This window comes from Paroedura picta, chromosome 1 (genome assembly GCF_049243985.1).
Source record: "Paroedura picta isolate Pp20150507F chromosome 1, Ppicta_v3.0, whole genome shotgun sequence".
NCBI classification, from domain to species: domain Eukaryota; kingdom Metazoa; phylum Chordata; class Lepidosauria; order Squamata; family Gekkonidae; genus Paroedura; species Paroedura picta.
Window position 1 is genome coordinate 13340440 of NC_135369.1, and position 15038 is coordinate 13355477.

General features: G+C 51.1%; 1 protein-coding gene across 1 annotated transcript in view; it reads left to right on the forward strand.

The window, feature by feature from the left end:
• Positions 1-13274, forward strand: part of LOC143837916 (mucin-1-like) — a 31332-nt gene extending 18058 nt beyond the window's left edge. The window contains exons 3-9 of the mRNA XM_077338456.1: positions 141-280; positions 1716-1900; positions 3881-3954; positions 4464-4603; positions 6016-6143; positions 8126-8272; positions 12528-13274. Of these exons, the coding sequence (XP_077194571.1) occupies positions 141-280; positions 1716-1900; positions 3881-3954; positions 4464-4603; positions 6016-6143; positions 8126-8272; positions 12528-12593 (880 nt within the window). The 3' untranslated portion in view covers positions 12594-13274. The remainder of the gene's footprint in view (positions 1-140; positions 281-1715; positions 1901-3880; positions 3955-4463; positions 4604-6015; positions 6144-8125; positions 8273-12527) is intronic.
• Positions 13275-15038: the final 1764 nt, after the last annotated feature.

Consider the following 15038-nt stretch of genomic DNA (forward strand, 5'->3'; position numbering starts at 1 on the left):
CCGGGAGCTGATCTCTGCCACCTGGAGCTCAGGTCTAATTCCAGGAGATCTCCAGGCTCCATATAGTGGTTGGGAACCCCCGGTAGGCACATCCAGCTTCTTCCGTGCCTTACTTCTTCCCTTCTCTCTCTCCTTGACAGGCCAGGCTCAATTGAAGCTTCAACAGTGTTGCGGTTCAGAACAGCAGACCCCCCTCAAGAGCTTGCCCAGGAAGCGGAGAGGATTTTAACAAATGCAACCAAAAACCAAACGGGGCTATTGGAACTGAATAAGGTCCAAGGTGAGCTGGTATCTTAGTGCATATGTTGCAGAATAGCCCAAGATGTGGCATTAGGTTTCAAACCCTATTGGGGGAAACAGCTAGATTGGAATGCCATAGCATCTTACTAACCAATGAAATTTTCAGGGTAGGAGCTTTCAAAAGCCAGAGCTCCCTTGTTTGTAATCGGAAATAGCCAGGGGAGGGTTGTTGGGAAAGCTAGATGCTTGATCCTAGTGAGCTAGATGTACTTTCCCCCATTGGGGCAAGCAGTGGTTCCTTGAGCCTTTTCAGCTCAGCAAAATTATGACATGAGAACCCCCCCCCCTTTCCTGTGTGTAATGGTTCCACTCCAAACAGGGACCCCCATGCCTGGGAATCTTGGTTCCAACAGGGATCTCACAGTAGTAGAAGAAGAAGAGTTGGTTCTTTTATGCCACTTTTCTCTACCCAAAGGAGTCTCAAAGTAGCTTACAGTCGCCTTCCCTTTCCTCTCCCCACAACAGACACCCTGTGAGGGAGGGGAGGCTGAGAGAGCCCTGAGATTACTGAAGAAGAAGAGTTGGTTCTTATATGCCGCTTTTCTCTACCCAAATGAGTCTCAAAGCGGCTTACATTCACCTTCCCTTTCCTCTCCCCACAACAGACGCCCTGTGAGGTGGGTGAGGCTGAGAGAGCCCTGAGATTACTGAAGAAGAAGAGTTGGTTCTTATATGCCGCTTTTCTCTACCCAAATGAGTCTCAAAGCGGCTTACAGTCGCCTTCCCTTTCCTCTCCCCACAACAGACACCCTGTGAGGTGGGTGAGGCTGAGAGAGCCCTGAGATTACTGAAGAAGAAGACGAAGAAGAATTGGTTCTTCTATGCCGCTTTTCTCTACCCAAAGTAGTCTCAAAGCGGCTTACAGTCGCCTTCCCTTTCCTCTCCCCACAACAGACACCCTGTGAGGGAGGGGAGGCTGAGAGAGCCCTGATATCACTGCTCGGTCAGAACAGCTTTATCAGGGCAGTGACTCGTCCAAGCTCACCCGGCTGGCTGCATATGGGGGAGCGGGGAATCGAACCCGGCTCGGCAGATTAGAAGCCCACACTCCTAAAGCTGGATCAGATGGCTCAGGTGGCCCAGCCTCAATAGTAAAGGGTGTGGGGCCCATTCCGATGTCAGTAAGTATCAGCTTTGGCCTCAACCACATGCCTGGGGAAAGGGTCCCATTTCACAGTCAGAACTTTGACTGACCAGGAGTCTGTCTCAGTGTGAGGCAGCTTCATTTGTTCATGGTGCTCACCCCTGGGAATTGGACTGTACTTTGGGTGCAGGGGTCTCTGTTGTGTCTGTTGCTATATAGTTGTCCTGGGGACCAGGAACACAATCTCTGGGAGTCCTACCTCTGGCAGTGCTAAATATCCCTCCAAATCCTGCTCATTTCGGGCCACTGGCATAATCTCTCCCTCTTGCAGGAAGCCCTGTGACATCCACTCCGGAGAGTTCCACCACGGTGGTTTCTATCACCAACAGCACCACCCAGACACCTTTGCGTTTTTTCTATCTCGCCTATCACATCCAAAACCGTGCCTTCGACAACACCTTGTTGGATCCCACCTCTGCGTACTACATGCAGATTCATGACACTATTGGGAAGATGGTAAGTGCTGCAGAGGAGTGAAATCATGGCTACAGTGGGTAAGGAGGCGGAGGATAGGCGTCCCTTCCGAAATCTGCACTGGGTGGAGATTGAGAAGCCGCTGTTGAATCAACTTCTGCCCAGGGCCTCATCCCCAGCACTTATTTTCTAGGCCTGGACACATCCCTGGAGCGTGCAAACTGATGTCTCTGAACATGTGCAGAGTGCAATATCTGTCACTCCATCTTCCAACTCTTCTTCTTCTTCTTCTTCTCCTTGGTGGAGTCTCAGGCCATCTAAGTTTGCCAGCTCCACTCCCACCCCGGGCAATAGAGTTCTTACACCTGCATCCTGTTGCCTCCTATAACAAGAGGCATTGAAAACACCTTTATTCCCCCCCCCCCCCAGCCTGTAATCAGTCCATCAGTGTGTGAGCGAAAACGTCATCTGCTTGGTCACACACACACACTAAATAAGAACCCTGTGGGAAGAAAAGTCTTCTGGCCATTCAGTTGCCAGTCTTTAAGTATGGGACAGCTTAACGCCCAAAGCAGCAGTCTAGCCTTCACCAGTGATACTTGTGGCTTGGATTGGGGCCTCGTGAGACCCCGAGGGCAGGCTGGAGCCTTGGGCAACCCCAGCTGAAACAAAGTTTCAGGAATGCCCTGTGCCCATTGCACACACATAGGATAATGCACTTTCAATGTGCTTTCGCAGCTGGATATTCCTGTGTGGAACAGGAAAATCTACTTCTAAAGTGCATTGGAAGTGCATTATCTATTTGTACAGAATAGGCCCTGGCCTGAGCCCTGCTTTATCCTCCCAAGACTCCTTGAAGGGCATCATGCTGACATTTGGTGACCCCTGTGAGGCAGGAGAAGGTTTCTCACCCACAGAGCACCCCGCCCCAGAAAACTTCATGGAAAGGTGGGGATTTGAACCTAGGCATCTCCAGTTCTGGTGGGAACCTCTAAGCCAGGGATCCCCAAACCTTTTGAGCTTGAGGGCACCATTGGAATTCTGGGACAGCGTGGCCAGCACAACCACAAAATGGCTGCCGTGGAAATGCTGCCAGTGGCAGGAGGCGGAGCCAATCTCAAAATGGTTGCTTCAGCTGAACTCTAGTCACACAGGGGCAGAGCTTGTGCTACCAGGGCAGCTGCTTCCATAGCAACGCTTTAGAAAATTGGCTCAGCCAATCAAATCTCCAGAGGCCAACCACAAGCCCGGTTGGGCAAAATCCCACTTTCTAAAACACTTGGTTTGCTCCATAAAAGCCGCCATGGGCACCACGTTGGAGACCCCTGCCCTGAATACTGGCCCACATAGACATGCTGACTGGGGCTACAGGAAAGTCCCCAGGGAACACAAGAAGTAATGCAAAAACTGTAGGTACGTTTCATACACTCACCCAGACTTGGCTCTCTAGGAAAACCTTCCTTAATGGGACACATTTCCGGCAGTAGAACAAGAGTCCTTTTCCTCCTCCTTTCCTGCTGCACCTAAAAAGATCTCCAAAATGCTGCTCCCCTGAGATGGGGGTCCTCCCAGGAACAGCAGGAGGGGCCAGTGGGGGCCTGCAGAGGGAGGGAGGAATCTGGAGGTCTCCTCTCCCTCTCCTTGTTGGGGGGGGGAAGTGCCCTCCAGTCACAGCTGACCCATGGCAACCAACCCCACAGGATTTTCAAGGCAAGAGACGTCCCCAGGTTGCTTGCCATGGCCTTCCTCTGTGCCAAGCCTGCTATTCCTGTGTGGTCTCCCATCCAAATGCTAGTCAGGGCCATCCCTCCTTAGCTTCTGGTTGTTGCTAGCCTGCAACAAGTTAACTGTGGGATGCAGCCTCCAGTCTCCTGCGCGGATGGGGACCAGGAAATCACCAAGGAGCAGGGGGTTATGGAAGCGGCCTCAAACGACAGCTTCATCCCCCATCTCCTGTTTTGAGTTTTACTGACTCCAATCTACTAGATTCTAACACACCTTCCTTGCTTTTTTTCTCTACAGTATCAGAACCTCTACGGCTGTGATGAATGCAAGCACAAATATCAGTACCAAAGATTTGAAATACTTCAGTTTGGGTAGGAAGTGTGGGCTATCCACACACACACAACTGATACGTTGTAGGGTTGCCAACTCTGAGTTATGAAATTCACGGGGATTTTGCAGGAGAAGCTTAGGGAGGAAAGAGTTTGGGTGGGAGGGAAGGAAGGATCTCAGTGGAGTATAATGCCATGGAATTCACTTTTCAGAACAGCTATTTCTCCAGGCTAACTGCTGGAGGCTGGTTGTAATTCCGGGAGCTTTTTAGCCACTCCCTGGAGACTGGCAATCCGAGAAATTCAGATACCCAAGTCATTTCTACTTTGCCCAGGGAGGGGGCAAGTGGGGGAGGGCCAAGGTCTCAGTGGGGTATAAGTCCATGGCATCTACCCTCCAAAGAAGCCTTTTTCTCCCCAGGAAGTGATTTCTGCTGCGTGATTCTCAGTTCTAATTCCAGAAGATCTCCAGGCCCCACATGGAGCCTGGGAACCCTTGGTTGGCACACCCAGCTTCTTCCGTGCTTCAACTTGTTCCTTAACCTTCACAGGCCTGGCTCTGTCGCAACATCGACACTGTTGCATTTCAAGACCGAAGAAAGCCCTGAAGAACTTGCACAGGAGGCTGAGATAATTTTTAGAAATGCAGACTCAAAACAACAGGAGCAATTGCAACTGACTGCGATCCGAGGTGAGCAGGTCTAACTATCTCAGGGCGGTGTCCGATTGAGCTAGATGTATGTGTCCCCTTTGGGGCAAACAATGGTTCCCTGCTGCCAGTCTGTGCAGACAATACTGATTTTGACAGACCAGGGCCAGACTCAGTATGAGGTTGCTTCCTGTGTTCACAGTGCTGTCAGGTGGCGGGAAGTTGCTCAGCCTGGGAATTTGACTGTACTTTGAATGCGGGGCTCTCTGTTGCTAGATAGCTGTCAGAAGACCTGGGAACATGACCACTGGGAACCCTACCTCTTGTGGTGCTGCATGTCCATCTCTTGGCCCCAACTCCTGCTCATTTTGGGCCACCAGCTTGGTGTAGTGGTTAGGAGCTGGGGCTTCTAATCCGGTGAGCCGGGTTTGATTCCCTGCTCCCCCACATGCAGCCAGCTGGGTGACCTTGGGCTCACCAGAGCACTAATAAAGCTGTTCTGACCAAGCAGTAATATCAAGGCTCTCTCAGCCCCACCTCCCTCACAGGGTGTCTGTTGTGGGGAGAGGAAAGGGAAGGAGATTGTGAGCCACTTTGAGACTCCTCCGGATAGAGAAAAGTGGCATATAAGAACCAACTCTTCTTCTTCCAATCTATCAAGAAAGGAAACCAGAGTATCTGGGATCCAAAGTACACTATCACCAAAGACGCTATAAGTTTACAAAGCCGTTCCTGTATTGTTTATAACTCAAAACATTCCAAGGTTTGCATTCCGGAATTAAACCTGTGTAACAAGTTGAACGGCCAAAGTCCTTTTATTTCGATGGTCCTTCAAAAATATCTTGACTGAAGATGCTGAGAAGGACTGTGGTTGAAGAACGTGGCAAGGACGGGGGAGGGGGGGTCAGCTCTATAAATCACCCTGTCTGAAGAATTCTTTTTCAAGGCACTCAACAGGAGGAAGAAGCCTTCCTTGGTCCCATTTAGAAAATTCTAACCACAAATATCGATACCAAGCTTAGAAAATAGCCCTAAAGTGTGTCTTAGAAGGGATGCAAAGTCACTAAGGTCGAGATTCCCAACCAGGGGTTCATGGATCCCTGTGGATCCATGGGAGCTCTGAATCAGTATGGTATGGGGAGATCCAGGTCTTCTCAGCTCTTTCTGGACTACATGAGGTGAGCCACCACGATAGAAGCAAAGACGGAGGGAGGGAGCAATAGGAGGGCTAAGGGAACAAGTAGTGATGTCACTTCCGGGGGTGTGGCCAGCTGACATCACTTCCAGGGCTTCTCAAAGTCTGGAAATTTTCTTTAGGATCATAGAATCATAGAATAATCGAGTTGGGAGGGACCTCATGGGTCATCTAGTCCAACCCCCTGCACTATGGAGGGGCTCCTCCAGGGTCAAAAGGTTGAAAAAGGCTGCCCTAATGACATCTCTTTCCATTGCAGCGAGCTCCACCCCTTTGACTTTGACTGAGCCCGCCGCGACTGAGGCGCCCATACGGAGCTGGGACATTGCGCTCCTCGTCTTGGTCAGCGTCCTTCTGCTGCTAATCATTATTGCCTTCCTCCTGCTGGTGAGTCTCTCCTCCTCCTCTCTCTCTTTCCGATCCATCTGCCTCTCCCCCTTTGCCCCAGTCACATGCATGGCTGTCTCTGCCCCGTTGTTGCCTCACATCAACCCCATGAGGTCGGTCAGACTAAAAGCTTGGGACCGAGACCATCCAATGACATTCATAACAAAAGGGGGATGGACACGGCCATGCTCTCCTGCGGGAGCCCTGCTGGTGTCGCTGTGGCTGCCCAGGAGGTCATTCCCTCTGTCCCCCCCAACCAAACATGACACCGAGGCGCACGTGTCAAAGAATTGGAGCATTTTTGTGAGCATCTTTGAATTCTCAGTATTCAAGATGGCCGGACAAGACGGCTGTGCTGATAGGAGCGGTCTAGAAAATTAACAATAAACAATAACGGGGTCAAGATGTACGAACTGTATGCTCTAGAACAGGGGTAGTCAACCTGTGGTCCTCCAGATGTTCATGGACTACAATTCCCATGAGGTCTAGAAATTTAACAATAAACAATAACGGGGTCAAGATGTACGAACTGTATGCTCTAGAACAGGGGTAGTCAACCTGTGGTCCTCCAGATGTTCATGGACTACAATTCCCATGAGCCCCTGCCAGCTGGCAGGGGCTCATGGGAATTGTAGTCCATGAACATCTGGAGGATCACAGGTTGACTACCCCTGCTCTAGAAGAGTACCCACATCACAGCAAAGGCAGAAAATAACATCACCTTTGGGTGCCTCTGAAAGACTCACTGACTTCTTAGGGCCTCAGCAAACAAAAGACTGCTTTATCTGCGGAAAAAATATATGAGCTGAGTAGAAAGAGGAGGGAAATCTTCCCCTGCTCTTCCCCTGCTCTCAGGGCTGGATCATTGAGCGGGGTGGCAATTAGAAGGATTGGTGGGAGGTTCAGGCAAAACGGAAGCCCTTTTTCGTTTACGTAATTCAGTGCAAGCTTTCCTTGTGGAAGTTCACTCTTTACCTGACTGAGAGGCCTCACTCTGCATTCGGAGGGTTGCCAGCTCTTCACGTTGTCCTCCCTGGAGATATGAGCAGGGCTGCCAGGCTTCCATTGGGGGTGGGGATTCTCCTGCTCTGCCCCCACCCCCAAGAGCAGCTCCCTGCAGCCTATCAGCTGGTTGTCCGGTGGAAAAGGCCAGGAAAACTGGGAGGGTGTTCCAACAGCATCTCCATGTGTGAACATCACTCCCTGTGCACCCGGAAGTGACATCAGCACATCCCTTCTGTAGCCAGGAAATGATGTCAGCATGATGAGGGACACTCTGGTATTTGGGCAAAGCATCACTGGTGAGGGACCCTGCCATCTGGTTAGTCCCCCACCCACCCCGACTAGTTGCCAGGAGGACCTAGCAACCCTACATAGGGAGTGGACCCTAAGGAGGAGACGGTTTAGGAAGGGGAGGTAACTCAACACAACATAATACTGTAGAATCTACCCTCCATAGCAGCCATTTTCTCTAGGCGAACTGATCTCTGTCATCTGGAGATGAATTGTAATTCCAGGAGATCGCAAGATCCTGCCTGGAGGTTGGCCACCCTACATCTACAGTCCTAGTTGGTAACTAGATTTCCTGCAGGGAAATTTGTAAGAATCAACAGCAGGATACTGGGCCCGTGGATCCATCTTTCGGATACACACTTTTCTTGGATGCTTTAGGGTGCTTAGGGCTGATCCTGCATTGAGCAGGGGGTTGGACTGGATGGCCTGTATGGCCCCTTCCAACTCTATGATTCTATGATTCTATTATTTTGTTGCCATCCATCCAAAGTAGTCTGCTCGCAATTTACTACAGGTTTTACTTGGCCCACCCATCTTCAGTCCTCAGGAGGGGCGGGGGTGTGTGAAGGATGGGCATATCTGGGCCAGCGGGTAGCAGGAGCCCTTCCCTTTTCAGGGTTTATCTCCTTGCCTCTCTTGGCCCCAAATGACTTTGATGTTCCTTTCACAATCGCATCAATCCCTCCCAGATCATCTACCGTTGTCGAAAAAGCCATCGCGGCCATCTTAACCTGTCCGAGACCCAGGGCTCCTACCGTCCCACGAGCGAGTATCCGAGGTACCAGACGCATGGGCGATACAACGCACCGTTCAACAAAACCAGTCCTTACGATGACGTGAGTGAAATCCCCATGTAGCCTGGGACCGCTCCCTGTGGAACAGGGTGAAACGAAAAGCTTTCACACCAATAGTTGTGAAGAAACGGGGAGGGTGGATGGTAAATCTTGGCCATGCTAATCTTCTCTGTAATGTCCAAATTTTAGTACATGTGGTGACGAAGCGAGCACGTAAATTCATGCTCTTGAAATTAAGGCCAACCATCGGTCTGTCTACCCTAAGGTTGTCAACTCTGAGCTGGGAAACACCTGGAGATTTTGTATGAGGAACCTGAGCAGGGCAGGTTTGGGGAGGGGGGAATTCAGCTGTGTGACCTTGGGCTCGCCACAGCACTGATAAAGCTGTACTGACCGAGCCGTAATATCAGGGCTCTCTCAGCCTCACCCACCTCACAGGGCGTCTTTTGTGGGGAGAGGAAAGGGAAGGCAAATGGAAGCCACTTTGAGACTCCTTTGGGTAGAGAAAAGTGGCATATAAGAAACAAGCATATAAGAAGTGGCACATGCAGCTGGCTGGGTGACTACGGGCCAGTCACAGAGTAGTTCTCACAGAGCACTCTTAGAACTCTCCTCTTAGCCCCACCTACATCCCAGGGTGCCTGTTATGAGGAAAGGAAAGGAAGGCGATTGTAAGCCGCTTTGAGACTTCTTCGGGGAGTGGAAAGCAGGGTACAAAGAACAGGACTTCTTCTCAAGGAGTCTCAAAGTGGATTACAATCTCCTTCCCTTCCCTCTCCCCACAACAGACACCCTAGGTATCACCCTAGGTGAGCTAGATGAGGCTGAGAGAGCCCTGAGATTACTGAAGGAGAAGAGTTGGTTCTTATATGCCGCTTTTCTCTACCCGAAGGAGTCTCAAAGCAGCTTACAATCTCCTTCCCTTGCCTTTCCCCACAACAGACCCCCTGTCAGGTGGGTGAGGCTGAGAGAGCCCTGAGATCACTGCTCAGTCAGAACAGCTTTATCAGGGCTACGACGAGCCCAAGGTCATCCAGCTGGCTGCATGCAGGGGAACGGGGAATCAAACCCGGCTCGCCAGATTAGAAGTCCGCACTCCTAACCACTACACCAAGCTGGAGGAGTGCACTGCCATAGAGTCACAGAATCATAGAGTCGGAAGGGTTTTTGTCCTCACCAGGCTCCACTCCCAAATCTGTAGTCTGGAGCCGGCATCCCTATGCCCACTGGTGGCCAGAGGCAAGCCTGACTCAGTCCCTGTCAGCCAGGCTGCTCTCCCTGGAAGCATAAAGCTGCCATTTGTGACACCCATGCACCCCATGCAACGATAGCTTCCTCAGGCCCCCGTGGCTTCTGCTTCTGACCTTGCCAGCTCCTTCCCAACTGCAGACTTAATCTCTAACCGGGAGTGAAAAATTCTACTAAAGCCAGCGGCCACTTCCAGTCTGGGGCCTTGTCCGTTTTGTTGCTCTTAAAATGCTGCCCCCCTTTTCACTTCCTGCTGAAGGTCTGTGTGAGGGACCCGAAAAATGCCTCCTCACTGGCCCCTGAGCTGCCACAGGGTAGCCATTTTGGCTGACCAGGCCAGTTGCCTAGGCAACTCAAGGCCCAGGCCAGCGTGAGGCCTGTTCTAAGTTTGGGTGTGTGTGGGTTGGCATGCGGGGAAGGTCTCCTTCCACACTGGGCTCCTGACAGGGCGCGGCCAGGTGATTGTCACCTAAGAGGTCTGGCCCCGCCCATTCCAAGACGCATTACTGCTGAGCAAACACCATGGCCCTTTATGCAATCAGACATCTTTTCCACCCCTGTGGGAGTCAGAAATCTGGGAAAAAGGAGGGAGTGAGGAGGAAGGAGGATTCGAAATGGCATCACAAACCCCTGCACTGCGGGATCCTTCCCCCTTCCTCCCCAAGAAGTCCAGGCATCCCACAGGGACTGAGGGAGTTCCCCCCCGTTTGGAGGCCGAGCTCAATTGTCCTTGGTGGGGGCAGCTTTCCAGCCGCTCCCTTCCTCATGACCAGGCAGTGTTTACACATGACATTGAACAGCTTGTAGTGAGTCTGGCAACCGGCCAGGGCACTGCAGCATTTAACCCTTGGGATCTGGGCGCACTGAGAGTGAGATGTGCAAACAACCCAGTCAAGTCGGCAGATGCTGAATCCAGCATGCTGAAATCGTCTGCTCCCCCTCAGCTTTGCCTTGAGGGAAAACAAACGAAATGGAAGAAGCAAGTTTCTAGCCCTTGTGGTTGGCAGTGGAAATTTGGAAACCCTGCTAGTCCTGCGTGTTTCTTCATCCACTTATTGTAAAGGCCCAAATGGCATGTTCAGGGACCTTTCTGTTAGAGGCACTGGAATCATTCAGCTCTTTATCGTGATCAGCTCATAGAATCATAGAATCATAGAGTTGGGAGGGGCCATACAGGCCATCTAGTCCAACCCCCTGCTCAATGCAGGATCAGCCCTAAGCATCCTAAAGTTTAAACCCATTACTGTGTGTCCTCTGCTCTGCAGCCAACAGAAACAACATCCTGCCCTCCTCCAAGTGACAACCTTTGAAATACTTAAAGAGGGCTATCATGTCCCCTCTCAACCTCCTTTTCTCCAGGCTGAACATTCCCAAGTCCCTCAACCGATCTTCATAGGGCTTGGTCCCTTGGCCTCATGGTACAAAATGTGCCGGAAAACCCGCTGAACAACCCCCCCCCCCCAATATATACACATAGAACCAATAGAGGTGTTTCCGCACAAGGACCAATGGTGCCAATTGATTCCACAAAGCGGAAACGCTATTTTAAATAGTGGAATCTCGGCGTTACGCACACCTGCATTTGTAGTGGAATCTAGTAGCGTTTCATTTGTTCCCCACAGGTTTCCGGTCTCGCAGGAATCGCTAGAAAGGAAGCGATTTTTTCTGTGCTTGGTCCCGCCCCTGGCCGTCAATCAAATGAACAGCCAATGGGCGGTTGTTATCATGCTCCGGAAAAGCCCCTTTCCCTTTAAGCACAGGTTAAAAAAAAAAAACAGGTAATAGGAGCACTGGTAATAAGACTGGAAACCTAGGTCTTGATTCAGTCCAGGTGGCTGCGTTGCCTTCAGCTTCATTATCAGTTGCAAGTCAGCAGTTGTAATTCCGGGAGATCCCCACCCAGAAGTCAGCAACCCTAGGTATAATGCCACAGAGTCCACCCTCCAAGGCAGCCAATTTCTCCAGGGGAACTGATCAGCCACCGCCATCTTGAGGCCATGAAATGGGTGAACTCTGGGTGAACCTAAGATTTGGACTTGAAGCCATCAGTGTGGATCTGTTCCCAGCATAAAGGGAGGAGCTGTGAGTCTGTGATGAATGGGGGTCGCTGATATTTTTCCTGGCCTTCCTTCCCATCCTCAGCTTGGCGTATTGGTTGGAAGTGGCGGCTTTTAATCTGGCAATCCGAGAAAAGCGTCATATAAGAACCAACTCTTCTTCTTCTTATATAATCTCAGGGCTCACTCAACCTCACTTTCCTCACAGGGTGTTTGTTGTGGGGAGAGGAAAGGGGATTGTAAGCTGCTTTGAGACTCCGCTGGTAGAGAAAAGCGGCATATAAGAACCAACTCTTCTTCTTCTTCAGTAATCTCAGGGCTCTCTCGGCCTCACCCACCTCACAGGGTGTCTGTTGTGGGGAGAGGAAAGGGAAGGCGACTGTAAGCTGCTTCGAGAATCCTTAGGGTAGAGAAAAGCAGCATATAAGAACCAACTCTTCTCCTTCTCCTTCTCCTTCTCCTTCTCCTTCTCCTTCTCCTTCTCCTTCTCCTTCTCCTTCTCCTTCTCCTTCTCCTTCTCCTTCTCCTTCAGTAATCTCAGGGCTCTCTCAGCCTCCCCTCCCTCACAGGGTGTCTGTTGTGGGGAGAGGAAAGGGAAGGCGACTGTAAGCTGCTTCGAGAATCCTTTGGGTAGAGAAAAGCGGCATATAAGAACCAACTCTTCTTAACATCACCCTGGCGCAATGCAACTCAGCAGGGGAAGATTTTTCTGATGCACAGACAGGAAAAGCTTAGTGTGCCTGCTTAATCTCCACCTGTTGTGTGGCTGCTAGAGGCCTTGCAGCAATGCCCGGTTAAAAAGAAAAAGAAGCAGCATCAGTGCTGAATTACTTCTGCTATGCTCATTGAAAGCAGGGAGGACTCATAACATGGATGCCACCAAGTAGTAGGCTGATCGGGTCCCTTAAGTACAGCATGTTTGGGCCCCAACCCCGAATTACCAACTCAAGCCTTGCCCTAACTATTTGCATCTGTTTTTTTTTCCCGTACAGAAACTACCCACCAATGGCAACAGACTTTTCTCCTACACCCCCCGGTCAATGGCTGACAACCCTTAGGGGGTGCACTTTGCATAGCTGGACTCTGGGGGGGGGGGGGAGAGCAGACTGAATCTGGCTGGGCCAGGCTGATCCAAAGAGAACATGCTGATGGAAGAATTGCTGAGCTACGACGGGGAAAGGCCTGCCTTGAATAAGGCTGCATCCAGGATTCAAAATAGCCACTGGCCTATAGTGAGTAAAGAACTGTGTCCAGGTGATCAAACGCAAAAGTTGTTCCCAGCTGGAAGAACTGGTTTCTTTCATCGACTGTTTCCACACTAGGAACTTCACTGCCCCAGTTCCCATGCAGGAGCACAAATGCAGGTTGGATGAGGTGCACCAGGCCAAATGCTCTCCCTGCAGCCTGGCATGAAACCTCCAGTGCGTAAATGGTCTTAGTGTGCTATTGGCATATCATCAACCATTCACATGTATCTGCTGTTGACAGCCAAGCTAATCAAGAGTAAGGAGGCCTCGTAATAGGAGGGTTCAGAGATATGGGAGTGCTTGGAACTCTTCCGACCTTCATCCCTTCCCTAGAGATGCAGGGGGCGAGGCTAGGGTTAATATCCCGGCTTGGACACTGATGTTGTGCAATACCAGGTCTATAAATAATAAGACCTTTTTCTCTGAGTCAAGACTGCTTGTCAGAGCCAGAGACCTGGCATGAATGACTGAGACATGGGTGAGAGCGAGTGAATCAGTCACCTGAAAAGAGTAATCCACCAGATTACTCAGTCTTGGACCATGGGATGGAGGAGGTTTGCTATCTTGATCTGGGAGTCTTTCTCCTTCAGTGCGTTCCCTGCACCAACAATCCAGGGATTGAAAGAGTGGGCCTGGGGTGGGAGTTGGTTGAAAATTTGGCCGTCTGGTTGGTATACCGTTTGCCTAATGCACCCACAGATGCCAGGCTGAATCTACTGAAGGCAGCTGCCGCCTGGGTGTTGCAGCACCCAGAATATTGGTCCTGAGAGAGTTCAATACTCATTCAGATGAGTCAAAATTCGAACTTAGTGTCTTCCGTGGCAACCCCCATCAAGCAGGACATACCCTGGACTGGATCTTTGGGTTGCAAGTGGATCTGGTGGCTGTAAGCAGAGTGCCATGGTCAGACCACTTTGTCCTGAAGGCCTGGCTCCTCATTCTGCCCCCCTTCTGCCAACATATAGGTGGGGGGTAAGTTTATTCCTGCCCACAGAAAAACATATCTTCCCTGCCTGGATGGAGTACAATTAACAATTTGATGCTCTGTCAAGAATCTGGGCACAATCTTACAATGGAGACACTAATCATGGGCATAGGTCACCGGACAATCTCCCACCTCCACCAGCTGAAGCAACTAGTGCCTTACCTGGCCCCAAAAGACCTAGCCCCTCTAGGTCAGACTACAGTAACTTGCTCCATGTGTGCCTACCCTTGGCCTTGACCTGGAAGTTACAGTTGGTGCAAAAATGTGGCTGCTTGGGCCCTTACAAGAACTCCATGGAGAGCCTGTATTCCTCCTGCCCTTCATCAGCTGCATTGGTTGATGATAGAGTTCTAGATCAAGTTCAAGGTGTTGGTACTAACCTTCAAGGCCATATGCAGTCAGGACCTTGTGTATCTAAGGGACCACCTCTCCCAGTCTGTTCCCCGGAGAATGTTGCTCTTGGAGCTGAAAAGGCCCTGGCACTGGCTGAAGCCAGCCAACCATATGTTCAACTGGCCTCCACCAGAGCCAGGGTCTTTTCACCTCTGGCTCCTTCCTAGTGGAACAAGCTGCTAGTCAAGAAACCGGACCCTGAGGGGGTTGCCAAGATTACACAGAACCTATGAAATGGTGCTCTTTCCTCAGGCTTATGGTTGAGGCTGGGATGATTCAGATCAGTGGTTCTCAACCTTCCTAATGCCTCGACCCTTTAATACGGTTCCTCATGTTGTGGTGACCCCCAACCATAAAATTATGCAAGTGTTCTTTCACAGATATTAAACCAAAATTGACTAATGGCGTCAATCCATTGCTCATGATTGTATATAAATTGCGGGGAGGTGGCGCTGGAGTGGCATGTGCTGTGCAGCAAGGGGACGTGCCTGGAGAGGCTGGGTGCACCGCTGCAGGACCTATGCTGCTGCCGCATGGAGCCCGAGGCCACCGAGCTGTTCTGCCACCTGGAGCGGCTGGCGGGAGACAGCGCTGTGCTGGAGGCGCAGCTGGAGTGGCTGGTAGCAGAGTGCAGGCGCCTGCAGGAGGAACTGCAACAGTGGAGGCGTCCCCCCCTGGCCAAGCTGCTCACCCTGCCACGACCCCTGTGAAAGGGGTCCCAACCCCCAGGTTGAGAACCACTGATTTAGATCATCATTACACTGGACTTCCCTCCCTTCTCTCTTCCCCTATCTTGTCCCCTCCCCTTCGTAGGTTCCCCTCCCGCTCGCCCAGTACCACCAATATGGCTGGGAAAGTGGGGAGGGGAATTGCCAGCA